General features: G+C 46.3%; 1 protein-coding gene across 2 annotated transcripts in view; it reads left to right on the top strand.

The window, feature by feature from the left end:
- Window positions 1-14,317, top strand: part of KDM3B (lysine demethylase 3B) — an 892,876-nt gene that overhangs the window by 790,752 nt on the left and 87,807 nt on the right. For both annotated transcript variants that reach the window (XM_069244431.1, XM_069244432.1), the window contains exon 22: window positions 11,887-12,063. In XM_069244431.1, the coding sequence (XP_069100532.1) occupies window positions 11,887-12,063 (177 nt within the window). The remainder of the gene's footprint in view (window positions 1-11,886; window positions 12,064-14,317) is intronic.

Raw genomic sequence — 14,317 nt, 5'->3', positions numbered from 1 at the left:
CAGGTAGATCTGTTTGCCACTCTGGAGAACGCGCATTGTCCGTTATTCTGCAGCCTCCAGTATCCGATGCAGGGAGCGTTGGGGGGCGCGTTTCAAATAAACTGGTGCGGCCAGTTGCTTTACGCGTTTCCTCCCATACCCTTGATTCCTCGAGTATTGAGGAAGATTCGCCAAGACCGGGCGCTAGTCATCTTAATAGCTCCGGATTGGCCAAGGAGGGTGTGGTACTCCGACCTTCTCCAACTCTCAATGTGCCCTCTGCTCCGTCTCCCTTTCAGGGCAGACCTCCTCTCGCAGTCGCAGGGGCAGGTTTTACTCCCCAACCTCCAGAGTCTGCACCTACATGCCTGGAGATTGAACGGGGCAACCGGAGTTCCTTCTCTCTCCCGCCTGATGTAGTGGATGTTATATTAGCGGCCAGGCGACACTCCACTAAATCTATCTACGCTAATAGGTGGTCTAAATTTGTTGCGTGGTGTGGAGAGAGGCAGATTGATCCCTTACATGCTCATCTATCGGACGTTTTGTCTTTTGCTCTCTCTAGCGCAGAAAGGTTGTGCAGTGGCTACCATTAAGGGTTATTTGTCGGCCTTGTCAGCCTTCATTTGTCTTCCAGACCAACCATCGTTATTTAAATCCCCTATTGTTATCAGATTCTTGAAAGGTCTTCTAAATAAATATCCTCCAAAACCATTCGTTATGCCGCAATGGGATTTGTCCTTGGTCCTGACTTTCCTTATGGGGTCCCCTTTTGAGCCTATGCATTCTTGCCCCTTAAGGTATTTGGTTATAAAAACAGTTTTCCTGGTAGCTATAACATATGCAAGGAGAGTGAGTGAGTTGCAGGCCTTATCGGCAAAGCCCCCTTATACAACTTTTTATGGGGATAAGGTGGTGTTGAGGACCAAGGCTGCTTTCCTCCCGAAGGTTGTTTCACCCTTCCATTTGGCTCAGACAATTACTTTGTCCACGTTCTATCCTCCGCCTCATCCTTCTAAAGAGGAAGAAAGACTGCACCGTCTGGACCCAAAGAGGGCGTTGAGCTTCTTTATTGATGGAACAAAGGATTTCAGGCTGGAGGATCAGCTGTTCATCGGGTACGTGGGCAAGAGGAGAGGAAAGGCAGTCCACAAGAGAACACTCTCCAGGTGGGTGGTTCTTTGCATTAAAATCTGTTACTCTTTGGCAAAGAAGGACCCTCCTGAGGGCATTAGAGCTCATTCCACCAGAGCTAAGTCGGCCACTTCGGCCTTGGCCAGGGGTGTCATCTGCAAGGCCGCAACTTGGGCGTCCCTTCACACTTTTGCGAAACATTACTGTTTGGACTCTGAGGTCAGAAGGGACGGCCATTTTGCACGGTCAGTGCTGCAGGATTTCTTGGTTTGACCATTTAGGCACCCGCCACCAGGCGTGGTACTGCTTTGGGACTCTATTCATTAGGTGAGGAATCCACAGGTAGTTGTATCCATCAGAAGAACGAGTTACTTACCTTCGGTAACGACTTTTCTGGTGGATACATTAGCTACCTGTGGATTCCTCACGGTCCCACCCGCCTCCCCGTTGCCTTTCTGGTCTTACCAAGTAATCCTTGAGTGCGCTCCTCTTGGTCTTCAAGGTTGCAATAGACGTTGTATATATGGATACTTGTGTATATTTATCTGTATATATATATGTATATATCTTTGTGTACATACATGATTTGCATATATTTGTTCGTTATATTAAATTCACAGCTATTCATTGCAATATTGTGTATTTTACAAGGTTATGGGATGTTGCCTTGCTCTTTAATTGCATTGGGTGGTTGTTCTCATGCACGTAAAAAATGTTGGTACTGACGTCGGCACGTCGTCGAGGACCTCTTATTGCCTGTATGACGTCAGACGGCGTCGCGTGGGCTAGAGTGACGTCCTCGTCGACGTGCAGAGACTAGGAAGAAGATTTCCGTTGAATGCTGGTGCCATGGGAGTATTCATTAGGTGAGGAATCCACAGGTAGCTAATGTATCCACCAGAAAAGTCGTTACCGAAGGTAAGTAACTCGTTCGTCTGTTATAAGTTTCTGGCTTGATGAGTTGAGAAACAAATTGACCCATTTTCTACGCCCCCCCCCCCCCCCCCTTCTTTCTGAAGTGTTTTTGTTTATGTTTTCTTCAGCCAGACAATGGCTTGCTCTGGACACATTTAAGAGGTATCTTTCAGCCATTTCGGCTTGGGAATTTAGAGTGGCATCGAGGACAGAACCAAAACGGAGTCTGTTCCATGCATAGACAGACCCCATATGGATGTGTAAACCCGAGACAGGCGCAGACTCCCCGAAGGGCGGTAAACCAACTCCCGGTGCAAAAATTCAGACCGAATACAAAATATATTAAAAAACCCTTTCAAAGTAAAATACCGACGCTGAGAGACAGAAAAAAGAGTGCAGGATAGACCGAGCCAAAGGAATACCAGAGCAAGAGGAACTCCTGCCCGCACCCGACGGTGGAGAAAAAAGCAATCTAACAAAGGATTTGATGTCCATGCGCAGTATCACAGAGAGGAGGATTCACTTGATCCTGTAACTCAAAAAGATTCTTCGCACAAAAACAGCTTGTAGCACTCCAGACTCAACACTAGATGGCAGACTTATGCAAAGTCTGTGAATCTAGAGCTCTTCATGCCACAAACAGAAGTTTACTAGGAAAGTAACCGTTTCCTTTTCTGACAATGGTGTGGTTCTTTCCTGTGTGGTATTTGCAACCGCTTTACACCCTCCTGGATAAACCTTAGCTGTTCTCCACAGCTACCGTTACGACAAATCTGGTTATCTAGAGCTGCCTACACTATCACTATGGGTTGCCTGGAATCTGTACAGGGTGCCTCAACTATAGGTGTACACTATTTAAGGAGCCAGCCTGCTTAACTAACAACCCCCAATACACCCACATCTCTCCCCGCAGATCCCCCACACACTTGAAACTGTTTTTGTCAGCCTGTAGAATGTGCACACTGGTTGATTAGCATTCTGATATGGCTCCTTCATTCTGGCATCGAAATAGTTGTGAAAAGAAACTAATGTCCGAACCCTTGGCTGGTGCCTATTTAGGCACTGTGCACACCACAAATGATGCCTACAACGATGACACAGAGACATTCCATGCCACCTACTGGAGCGGAGGGGCACCACTAATACTTTTCCAGATCCACTGTAACATCTTGGGGATACTCTAAGCAAAGGAACCTGCAGCCAGTTAGTGTGCCTAACAGATAAGGCTTTACTGAAGGTAACTTGTTCTTTAGATTGTGGTGCATGTACCACAAAGGACAAGCTCTTTCAAAGGCTTCTGTTCCCCACTGGATAGTGCAAACAATCCAGTTGTGTTATTCTGTGGCCATTAAAACACTTTGTTGTAAACCTGACCTGTGTGGACAGTATCTGATTAAAGGAATGTTGCACAGTTTGTAGGAGGCTGGTCTGGTTTGTAGTGGGTACCTAAGATACTTAAACCTTAAACCAGGTATCCCTTATTAGTGAAATGTAGGCAGTGTTTAGAAGCCAGGCTCTTCAGAGGTAGCTGTAGGCAGAGGAGCCAAGGCTGAACTAGGAGACATGCAAAGCCCTTGCAATACCACTGTAGGCACACAGCCCTTACACACAAGAAAGACGATACTCAGTGTTACCAAAAATAAAGGTACTTTATATTAGTGACACAATGACAAATATATCTTAGAGGCTATACTCTTAGGAGGTAAGTATTATACACAAAATATACACTAGTAACCAAAATCTAAGGCAATATGTGAGCACTGTTTTATAGTAGAATAAAAAAAGGACGCCAGTGGTAGATCAGAATCTAAAAGTGTTCCAAGCTTCAAAATTATTATTACAATTAAGTATTTCTTAGGCAGCGTGAATGTCTTCCCATGTTTGCATACACTAAAAAGCAATTTCTTCCCTCTTATTGAGAGGTGTGAGAAGAATGGGTACTGTAGGATATATGCTTCCAATTTGTGCTTCTTTTCCTCCTTCAGTGTGTACATAAGAGATTAGCGAAGGTGTGTTTAAACTATGTGGCAACTGTGTGAGAAAGTAGCCTCTTTCTAGCATGGTTAACCCCCCCCCCCACACACACACATTTTTGGCATGTTTGTCAGTGTGTTTTTACTGTCTCACTGGGATCCTGCTAGTCAGGACCCCACTGCACCTAGTTTGTGGCCTAAATGTCAGTATGTTTTACTGTTTTGTCAGTATACTTGACTGTCACTGGAGTCCTGCTAACCAGACCTCCAGTGTAGGAAGTTGGCTCTGTTTATACTATCTCAAAGTGAGAGATAGTGTGCACAGAGTTCAAGGGTTACCCTTAGAGGTTAATAGTGGCAAAATTAGATAATACTAAGGCTCTATTTTGTGGTAGTGTGGTCGAGCAGTAGGCTTATCAGAGGGTAGTGTTAAGCATTTGTTGTACACTCACAGGCAGTAGGAACACACACTCAAAGACTTAACTCCAGGCCAATAGTTTTTATATTGAAAAATATATTTTCGTAATTTATTTTGGAACCACAAAATTCAAGATTTGAAGTAAATACATAAAATGCAAGGTATTCCACACGGATAAGTAAGGAACTTTGAATTAGAGCAGTAACATACACAGTTTTAGTTAAAATGGCAATAAGCTATTTTAAAAGTGGACACTGTGCAAAAATCAACAGTTTCTGGGGGAGGTAAGTATTGGTTAGTTTTTCAGGTAAGTAAGGCACTTACAAGTCCAAGTTCCTGGGCATAGGCAGCCCACCATTGGGGGTTCAAGGCAACCCCAAAGTCACCGCACCAGCAACACAGGGCCGGTCAGGTACAGAGGTCAAAGGAGGGCCCAAAACACATAGGCACCTATTGAGAACAGGGGTGCTCCGGTTCCAGTCTACCAACAGGTAAGTACCTGCGTCTTCGCAGGGCAGACCAAGGGGGTTTTGTAGAGCACTGGGGGACACACAAGTAGGCACACAAAACACACTCTCAGCAGCACAGGGGCGGCCGGGTGCAGTGTGCAAAGCAGGCGTCGGGTTTGTGATAGGAACAAATGGAGGGACCCGGGGGTCACTCTAGCGGTGCAGGCAGGGCACATGGGGGCTTCTCAGGCCAGCCACCAACTGGACTAGGCAGAGGGTCGCCTAATTGTCACTCCTGCACTGGAGTTCTGTTCCTTCTGGTCCTGGGGGATGCAGGTGCAGTGCTTGGTCCAGGCGTCTGGTTCCTTGTTTCAGGCAGGACCTCTGGATTCTCTCTGCATGCGTCACTGTGGGGGTCCAGGGGGGTTGTCTCGGGCTACTCGTGAGGTCGCAGTCGCCTAGGAGTTCTTCCTGTAGTATTGGTTCTCTGGAGCTTGAGCCGGGGGTGTCGGGTGCAGAGGGTGAAGTCTCATGCTTCCGGCGGGAAAAGTGAGGTCTTTAAAAGTTGCAAGAAAGTTGCTAAGTTGTTGCTGATTTTGAACAGTGCCGCTGTTCACAGGAGTTTCTTGGTCCTTCGAGTTCAGGGCAGTCCTCTAAGGCTTCAGAGGTCTCTGGTCCCCGTCGGATGCGTCGCTGTGCAGGTTCTTTGAGTCTGGATACAAGCCGGTAGGGCTGGGGTCAAAGCAGTTGTCGTCTCCGTTGTCTCTGCAGGGCTTTCAGGTCAGCAGTCCTCCTTAGTTCAGGTTGTAGGAATCCGATTTCCTGGGTTCTGGGGTGCCCCTAAATACTAAATTTAAGGGTGTGTTTAGGTCTGGCAGGGCAGTAGCCAATGGCTACTGTCCTGGAGGGTGTCTACACCCTCTTTGTGCCTCCTCCCTGAGGGGAGGGGGGCACATCCCTAATCCTATTGGGGGAATCCTCCAATCTCAAGATGGAGGATTTCTAAAGGCAGGGGTCACCTCAGCTCAGGACATCTTAGGGGCTGTCCTTACTGGTGGGTGACGACTCCTTGTTTTTATCATTATCGCCTCCAGGCTTGCCGCTAAAAGTGGGGGCAGTGGCCGGAGAGGCGGACATCTCCACTAGCTGGGATGCCCTGGGGTGCTGTAACAAAAGGCATGAGCCTTTGAGGCTCACCACAAGGTGTTACAGTTCCTGCACGGGGAGGTGAGAATCACCACCACCCAGTACAGGCTTTGTTCCTGGCCACAGAGTGACAAAGGCACTCTCTCCATGTGGCCTGAAACGCGTCTGGTTGTGGCAGGCTGGCAGAAAATGGTCAGCCTAGCACTAGGAGTCGAACTGGTATTCAGGGGGCATCTCTAAGATACCCTCTGGGTGCATTTTAAAATAAATCCCACACTGGCATCAGTGTGCATTTATTGTGCTGAGAAGTTTGATACCAAACTTTCCCGATTTCAGTGTAGCCATTATGGAACTGTGGAGTTTGTGTTTGACAAACTCCCAGACCATATACTCTTATGGCTACCCTGCACTTACTATGTCTAAGGTTTTGCTTAGACACTGTAGGGGCATAGTGCTCATGCACACATGCCCTCACCTGTGGTATAGTGCACCCTGCCTTAGGGCTGTAATGCCTGCTAGAGGGGTGACTTACTTATGCCACAGGCAGTGTGAGGTGGGCATGGCACTCTGAGGGGAGTGCCATGTCGACTTGGTAATGTTTTCCCCACCAGCACACACAAGCTGTGAGGCAGTGTGCATGTGCTGAGTGAGGCTCCCCAGGGTGGCATAAGACATGCTTCAGCCCTTAGAGACCTTCCCTGGCATCAGGGCCCTTGGTACCAGGGGTACCAGTTACAAGGGACTTATCTGGATGCCAGGGCTGTGCCAATTGTGGTAACAAAGGTACAGTTTAGGGAAAGAACACTGGTGCTGGGGCCTGGTTAGCCGGGTCCCAGCACACTTTCAGTCATAACTGGCATCAACAAAAGGCAAAACATCAGTGGGTAACCATGCCAAGGAGACATTTCCTTACTTCCTGTGCTTATCTCTCTGATTCCAAATTTTTACTTACATACTGGTACCTGGTATTCCACTCCAAATTGGCATATTGGACCCCCCTTATAAGTCCCTAGTAAATGGTACCTAGGTACCAAGGGCATTGGGGTTCCAGGAGATCCTTATGGGCTGCAGCATTTCTTTTGCCACCCATAAGGAGCTCATGCAAACACCTCTTAAGGACAGCCATTGCAGCCTGAGTGAAATAGTGTAAGAACTATTTCACAGCCGTTTTCACTGCACCAGCTCACTTATAAGTCACCATTATGTCTAACTTTCCGACCCTGTGCCCCCACATCGTCTAGGCCCATATTCCCGGACTTCGTGAGTGCGGGGACACCATTATAAGTGTGCACTACATATAGGTTAACACAATGGTAACTCCAAATATGGCCATGTGAGGTTTCTAGGATTGTGAAATTGTACCCCCAATCTGATTCTGGTATTGGGGGTCCAATTCCATGCACCATGGACCCCCAGTAATGCCATAGTCTTCTGAGGTTTGCACTGCAGCACCAGCTGCTGCTACCTCACAGACAGGCTTCTGCCCTCCTGGTGCTTGAGTAGCTCAATCCCAGGAAGGAAGGCAGAACAAAGCATTCGCTTTAGGAGGGGGTGTTAAATCATCTCCCTTTGGAAATAGGTGTTACAGGCATGGGGGAGGTTTACTCCCAGAGCCTCTGGAAGTGCTTTGAAGGGCACAGATGGTGCCCTCCTTGCATAGTCCAGTCTACACCGGTTCAGGGACCCCCAGTCCCTGCTCTGGCACGAAACTGGACAAAGGAAAGGGGAGTGACCACTGCCCTATCCATCACCACCACAGGGGTGGTGCCCAGAGCTCCTCCAGAGTGTCCCTGGGTTCTGACCTCTTGTTTTCACGAAGGTCAGGGAACTCTGGAAGCATTTGAGTGGCCAGTGCCAGCAGGTGCGTCAGAGACCCCTCCTGATAGGTTCATACCTGGTTACGTAGCCAATCCCCATCTGAGGGCTATTTAGGGTCTCTCGTGTGGGTGTTTCCTCAGATTCGGTTTTGCAAGATTCCAGCATGTCTCCACTGCAACATCTGCTTCACCTTCTACCGTCAGATAAACCCCAGAACTGCTCCAGGAACTCTACAACTGCAACAAAGTATCCAAGAAGGCTACTGCAACTCTGTAACTTCTGCTCCTGCCAGCAACTGCAACAGTTTTCAGGTTGTGCACACTCTGAGGGCTGCCTGTTTTCATTTTGCACCAGAAGGACTGAAGGATATCTCCCATGGAGTGACTGAGTCACTTCACTACTTCAGCAGGCACCTCTTTGCAGCGACAACTGGCATTCTAGCAGTCCTCTCCTGTTGACGAGTGTGATCCCTGGAACATAGGTGGTGGACCGAAGTGATCCTGACTGTCCAAAGGTCCAGCTGTCCAAATTTGGTGGAGGTAAGGGCTTGCCTCCCCGAGCCAGACAGTACCCCTGTGCACTGCGTGTTTTGCAGCTCCTAGGGCTTCTGTGTGCTTCTTCCAGAAATCCTTCGTGCACAGCGTAGCCCAGGTCCCCAGCACTCTATCCTGCGACGCTCAGCTCCCTGAGTTGTTCTCCGGTGGCGTGGGATCCCTTTGTGTAGTCCTGTGACGACCACATTCTGTAACTGCTTTGTCCCCTTGTCATGGGACTCCTGTGGGTGCTGCCTGGTCTTCTGAGGGCTCTCTAAAGTGCTGAGAGCCCCCTCTGTCTCCTCGCGACATTTGTGTGAGCCAAGCCTTGTTGGCGGAATCCGTCGAAAATCAGCCTGCATTCAACGACTAAAGTGACATCTCTTGCACCAAGCAGGAATCCGCAGCTGTCTTTGGTGCATTTTCTCCTTCATCCAGGTTAGCAGGGGCTCCTGTTCTTACTGGACTCTTCATCTGTTTTTGGACTTGGTCTCCTCTTTCCACAGGTCTTCAGGTCCAAGAATCCATCGTTGGTGTCTTGCAGTCTTGCTTGTTTTTTGCATAATCCTTTAACATGACTCCTAGTGTGTCCTGAGGAAACTTGCTGTACTTTACTCCTGTTTTCCTGGCCTATGGGGTGGGGCACTTAACTTACATTTGGTGTTTTCTTACACTCCCAGTGCCCCTCTACACACTACTCTTGCCTAGGTGGGAAACAGACATTTACATTCCACTATTTTAGTATATGGTTTGTGTTGCCCCTAGGCCCATTATAGCCTATGATGTTTTTCACTGTTTGCACTATTTTATGACTGTTTACTTACCTGATGATCAGGTTTCATGAGGCCTTAGCTCTGATATATGGTTGATACCCAAAATAAATGTTACTTTTTTGTAGACATATGGTTCTAAATTCAACCATTAGAAGGTTCCAGTGTGAAAATCTAGATTAGTTCTAAGGCCAAAACTGTATTTACGGGTAAGTAACTAGTTTCTTCTCTTTCTATTACTAATGCTCTTGTTATCCCTGGTTCTTCTTAGCTTCAACAGTTGTTGAAACTTATGTGGTATATGCAGGGTATATACGTAAGAGTCAATAAACCAGGACACTCACAGATACTCTTGTGCTTCAAGCTGTACACCAGATTTTAAATTGCTGGTTTTAGAAGTTTTCATTTTCTGCGTTAGGTGTCAGTGTTGTTGTAGAGTTCTTTTGGCCTATGTTCTATGACAGATTATCTAGTTAAGGAATTTTAAAAATGTACTAACTATTTGAAAAGACCCTCACTTCATGTTTGGACTTCTCATTAAAACTATTTTTTTTGTTGCTATTTTACACATCTGTTGAACTTTCTAGACCACGATCCAGCTTATCTCATTGATCTCACACTCAGCCACAATAACTGGTAAGATTCTTTGCTTCACATGTAATGAGTACATGGACCTCTGCGTATAGTGCTGGCTCTAATCTTCATTGAAGCTCTCCTGCCTGCAGGATTTATTGCAGAGCATTTTCATCGCGCTCCTTTATTACGAGTGAAATTTCAGGTGTATTGGGTCTAAAAATAATCTATTGTGAAGCATAAGATCCATTATGACTAGAGAAACATCTCTGTACACTACACTCATTTGGAGCCTTTGAGGTCATGATGTGCCCAGATGTGACTAGAATACCTTGAGAATGGTGCTCTTTGAATACACACGAGTTGGGCTGGTCAAGAAAAAAATCACAAGAAACTGTACATGCCCCGTTTATCTCTGAAAGCTACGGGAGAGGGAATGTTTTAAAGCCAACACATAACTACCCCATACTTCATTGGAGATTTACCTTCTCGCCTTTCTTTTTCTCTCCTCATCCCTATATTGAACCCCACCTCGTTTGAACTATCCAATGGCACGCTGCACTCAAACGGCCCCTCAGATTTGTCCCTATTTTCCTCCCTCTCCTGTGATGCATACTCTATCAGGGTCCTCAGCAGCAAATTGGAGCACCTTAGCACTAAATCCTGTCATCTTCCCCAGCAATATTCCTATCTTTGCTACTATCTGTGATGTCTGTCCCTATGACATCACGCTTAACTTCAAGAAAACCAAACTGCTAAGAGACTCGGAATGGCACATAATGAAGGAGGAGTATGTGGGGAATAGTGAAGAGAAAGGAGGAGCAGACAGATTGAAGTAGAATGTTTTTGGAATTGTCAAAAAAGAGAAATAATACCTTGCCGATGAGAGAGAAGTGTCAACAGAAGGATGCAGTCCCATGTGACTGGGCCCATCCTATGGATTAGTCTCTGAATAGTTCATACTATCAGTAAAGTCTGTGATTAGGGACTAAGGAAGCAAGGCCCAAGTGCAGCCTCCTGCATCGGACCCATTATTACCTCTTTCTGACCTGATCCACACACCAGAGATTCTGCATAACCAGAAAAAAAAATTCAGGAGAGAGACGGTATATAATTGAAGGATTTCTCCTTCAATTTCAGATTGGGAGTCTCAAGTCTTCAGGAATCACCTTGTGTGTCTCCCCTGTTTACATGATTGCCCACTAAAGGCATCCTGACATTGACTTTAAGAAAATTGATCCCTCAACTGCTGCAGAAGATGCCCCCAATGACAACAGGCTTTCTGCATCTCATCATTAGGACCTGAAGTTTTGGGTCATCCTGTGTCAATGCAGTTTAATTATTACTTGGTCAGGATGTTCGTCCTACAGGTAGAGCTGCTCCTAGATACACCTACATGTTCGTTGTGGAAAACTCTGCTCCTGATCACAGTAGTGCTGCATGAAGTTCTTCCATACCTGTTGAGTTGTGCAGAATAATGCATCTTTTAGAGCCACTCTCAGCAATCATAGCACTGTTGCACCATGCACTCTATGATTTCAGTCTTACTGACCTGCTACAGGTGTTTTAAGCTGGTCCAACCCCTTGGAAATGTAACCTATTTGCCCATTGGGTCTATGCATTCAGTGTTTTCTTTTGTGAAAAATCTGCTTTTCTGGTGGCTGTTATCTCAGCTTTGCTCTCTGGATGCAATTGTAGACACTCCAGTTACACAGATGGTTCTGAAAATCTTGTTCACATCCTGCCTCTTGAACCTCCTAGATATTTGCTGGTTGGTACATGAGTCTATATATATACCTAGTTTTGAAGAAGAAATATACTACTAGAGGTTAGTATCTTCTAGATTACTTTGTAACCAGTACCCTACCATTGAGATTTGGTGCTAATGATTTTTACTTGCTGAAAATCTGACCTTAGTTGGTGCTTTGAGGTCGCTGCTAGAGCGGTGTGTGGCAGAAATTAAGCTTAAATGTATTCACAAAACTGACTTATTTCAAGGCTCTGTTTACAGGCATCATGATTTTCTACTGAGGAGTATTTGCTTGACATGCATATAGCATGCACATCTATACAAGATTCCAATTTTATAGAGCACCCCTCATGTCTTTCAGGCTATTCGTTTGTATGCTTTTACTGATTATATGCAGTTTAATTGTAATATTATTTCTTGATTTTAAGGTTGGTGAAGAGCAAGGGCAAGAAAACCCTCCAGACCATGATCCAATCCATGACCAAAGCTGGTACTTGGACCAGGTCTTGCGAAAACGTCTCCATGATGAATATGGTGTTCAAGGTTGGGCCATCGTGCAGTTCCTGGGAGATGCAGTGTTTATTCCTGCTGGAGCCCCACACCAGGTAATATCTTAAACATGTATTCTTTGCCAGAGGAATTGCATTCTCGGAATTATTTTATAAGGTTTTTTCATATCTGCTTTATGTACTGTAAGTGACTGGAGGAAATACTGTATGTTGCAAATTTCTAATAGCTAGTTATAAATGCAGATTCCTCTCCGTTAGAATAATCCCCAGCTGTCAGAGTGACTCCGGAAGTTTTTCACAGTAGTGTTCTCACATGCCAGTAAATGGCGCTATCCTGCCCCACATTGACTTAGTTCTACCTCAGAAGTGACAGAGCAGGGCTGATATAGGGGACTGTAGGAAACCGGCCCCTTGTTGCAGTGCCCCACTACTTTGCTTGACATTTGATGTTACATTGATTGTGTGTGTGTTGGGATCCTGCCAACCAGGTCCCAGCAGTTGTGTGCTTTACTCCAGTATTGGAACTTTCATAGATTTACATGCTTGAATCATTCCCTGTCGTCGAGATGGGAGCCCCCGGTACAAATTACACAAGTAGTGTCAAAATATATAAACAAAAGGGCCCTAGGCCTCTTCAATTTAACAGTCTATCAGAGTCATTTTAGGAAAAGGACCAAACTTGAGCATCCACCAATCAGGTGACACCACCCTCTAGAAACCTCCTGAGAGAAGCTCAGCACCTCAGATTTTCTACTGCACGTCGTGCTAGGGAGTCTCCACAGAGCTCTGCTCTTTCTTTACACCTTTTGAACTAGCTTAAACATATTTTTCTCAGAGAAAAACTTCTCTGATCTGATTGGAAAAACATCTTCAACATGTCTGATAAGGAGAAGAAGGGTTTATTCAGAAATTGCAAAACTGGTGGCAAGAAAAGACTACATTCTGAAGACCCTCACCAGGATTGTATATACTGCCTCTATCCAGACCTTTCAGCCAAGGACTGTAAGGTTGTCATACCTTTTCCTCTAAGACTCCTAAGGATAGGGGAGGCAGATTATTGATTTGCCTGCAAAAACTTTAATACAGAGAGAATCCAGTTTCTGACTCTGATAGTGATGACTCTTCAATAACTAAAAAGTCATCAAAGAGGGCGAGATCAGACACAAGATCTCCCTCCCAACACTTAAGAAAAGCCCGCAAAAAGACAGCTTCAGGGTCTTACAAGGGCCGCAGCCCATCTACTTCACCTCAAAAAACGTCAAGTAAAGGGGGGAGAGGTCATGCCAGCAGTTAAGGCATAAAAAGTCATCCTCTGTCCCTCCATCTGTGCCTTTCAAGAGACCGTCCTCTACCTCTACAAAAAAGGCACAGTCGACGTCAGAGTCATTGTCGACGAGACCGACGGTGAGTGCTTTTCCAACGGCAATGACGACTTCAACATTTCCACCGTCGACGGCAGCTCAGACGATGACGACATCGACGACAAGTGCTCCACCGTCGACGAGAGCGGCATCGACGACGTCCTTGTCGAAGAACGTCTACACCTCATCATCATCGACAGCGCTTATGACGGTATCGGCTTTACCGTCGTCGACAGTAGACTCGTCGGTGAGGCTGTCATCCATCAAAATCTCCATGCGCTCAGCATCTACGACACTGCCGCAGACTAAGTCTATGTTTGCGCCATCGACGACACCGTCGACGGGAGAAAAACATCAAAAAGCTCATGAGATACTGACCCCAAAGCATACCTCACCTAGTAAGGTGACCTCCCTTATTGCAGTGCATCTGATAGAGGGAGATGAAGACTCAGACAACGAGGGGCCATTCGGAGCAGCCCATAGTCCATCACAATTGAATGTCAAGTATCAAGAAGAAGATGAGTTTGATGAATCCTATGACCCTCAATTTTATGGAGAAGACAAACAATATGAACAGGGGGCATACATTCCATCCTCCTTATTGTCTGACCTCAGAGCAATGTTAGCTGACTACAGCAGCCATTTTCCTCCTCAAGGGGAGCAACCTCCTCCATCGCCTGTCTCTGGGGTTACCACTCCACGTCAGAGACCAGTTTCTTTACCTCTCACAAACGTGGCTACTCCGGATATGACGCTGCTTCAGGATACGGACATGTCAGAAGGGGATCACGAAGAAGGGGAGCTCCTGCACACTCATTCCAAGTGGGATGAATACATAATCCCTGCTCCCCCTTTTCCTTCTCAATCAAAGGTGGAGTCCCCACCAGACGACATTGGAGGGTTTCACAATCTCCTAGAAAGAGCAGCTAAGCGTTTCGCTTTGCCAGTGCCATCTAAACAGACTGTTTCCTCTACGATTTTAAAGAGCA

The sequence above is a fragment of the Pleurodeles waltl genome, chromosome 7 (assembly GCF_031143425.1).
Source record: "Pleurodeles waltl isolate 20211129_DDA chromosome 7, aPleWal1.hap1.20221129, whole genome shotgun sequence".
Taxonomy (NCBI): Eukaryota; Metazoa; Chordata; class Amphibia; order Caudata; family Salamandridae; genus Pleurodeles; species Pleurodeles waltl.
The sequence above is the reverse complement of the archived record's forward strand: the minus strand, read 5'-3'. Positions and strand labels throughout refer to the sequence as shown.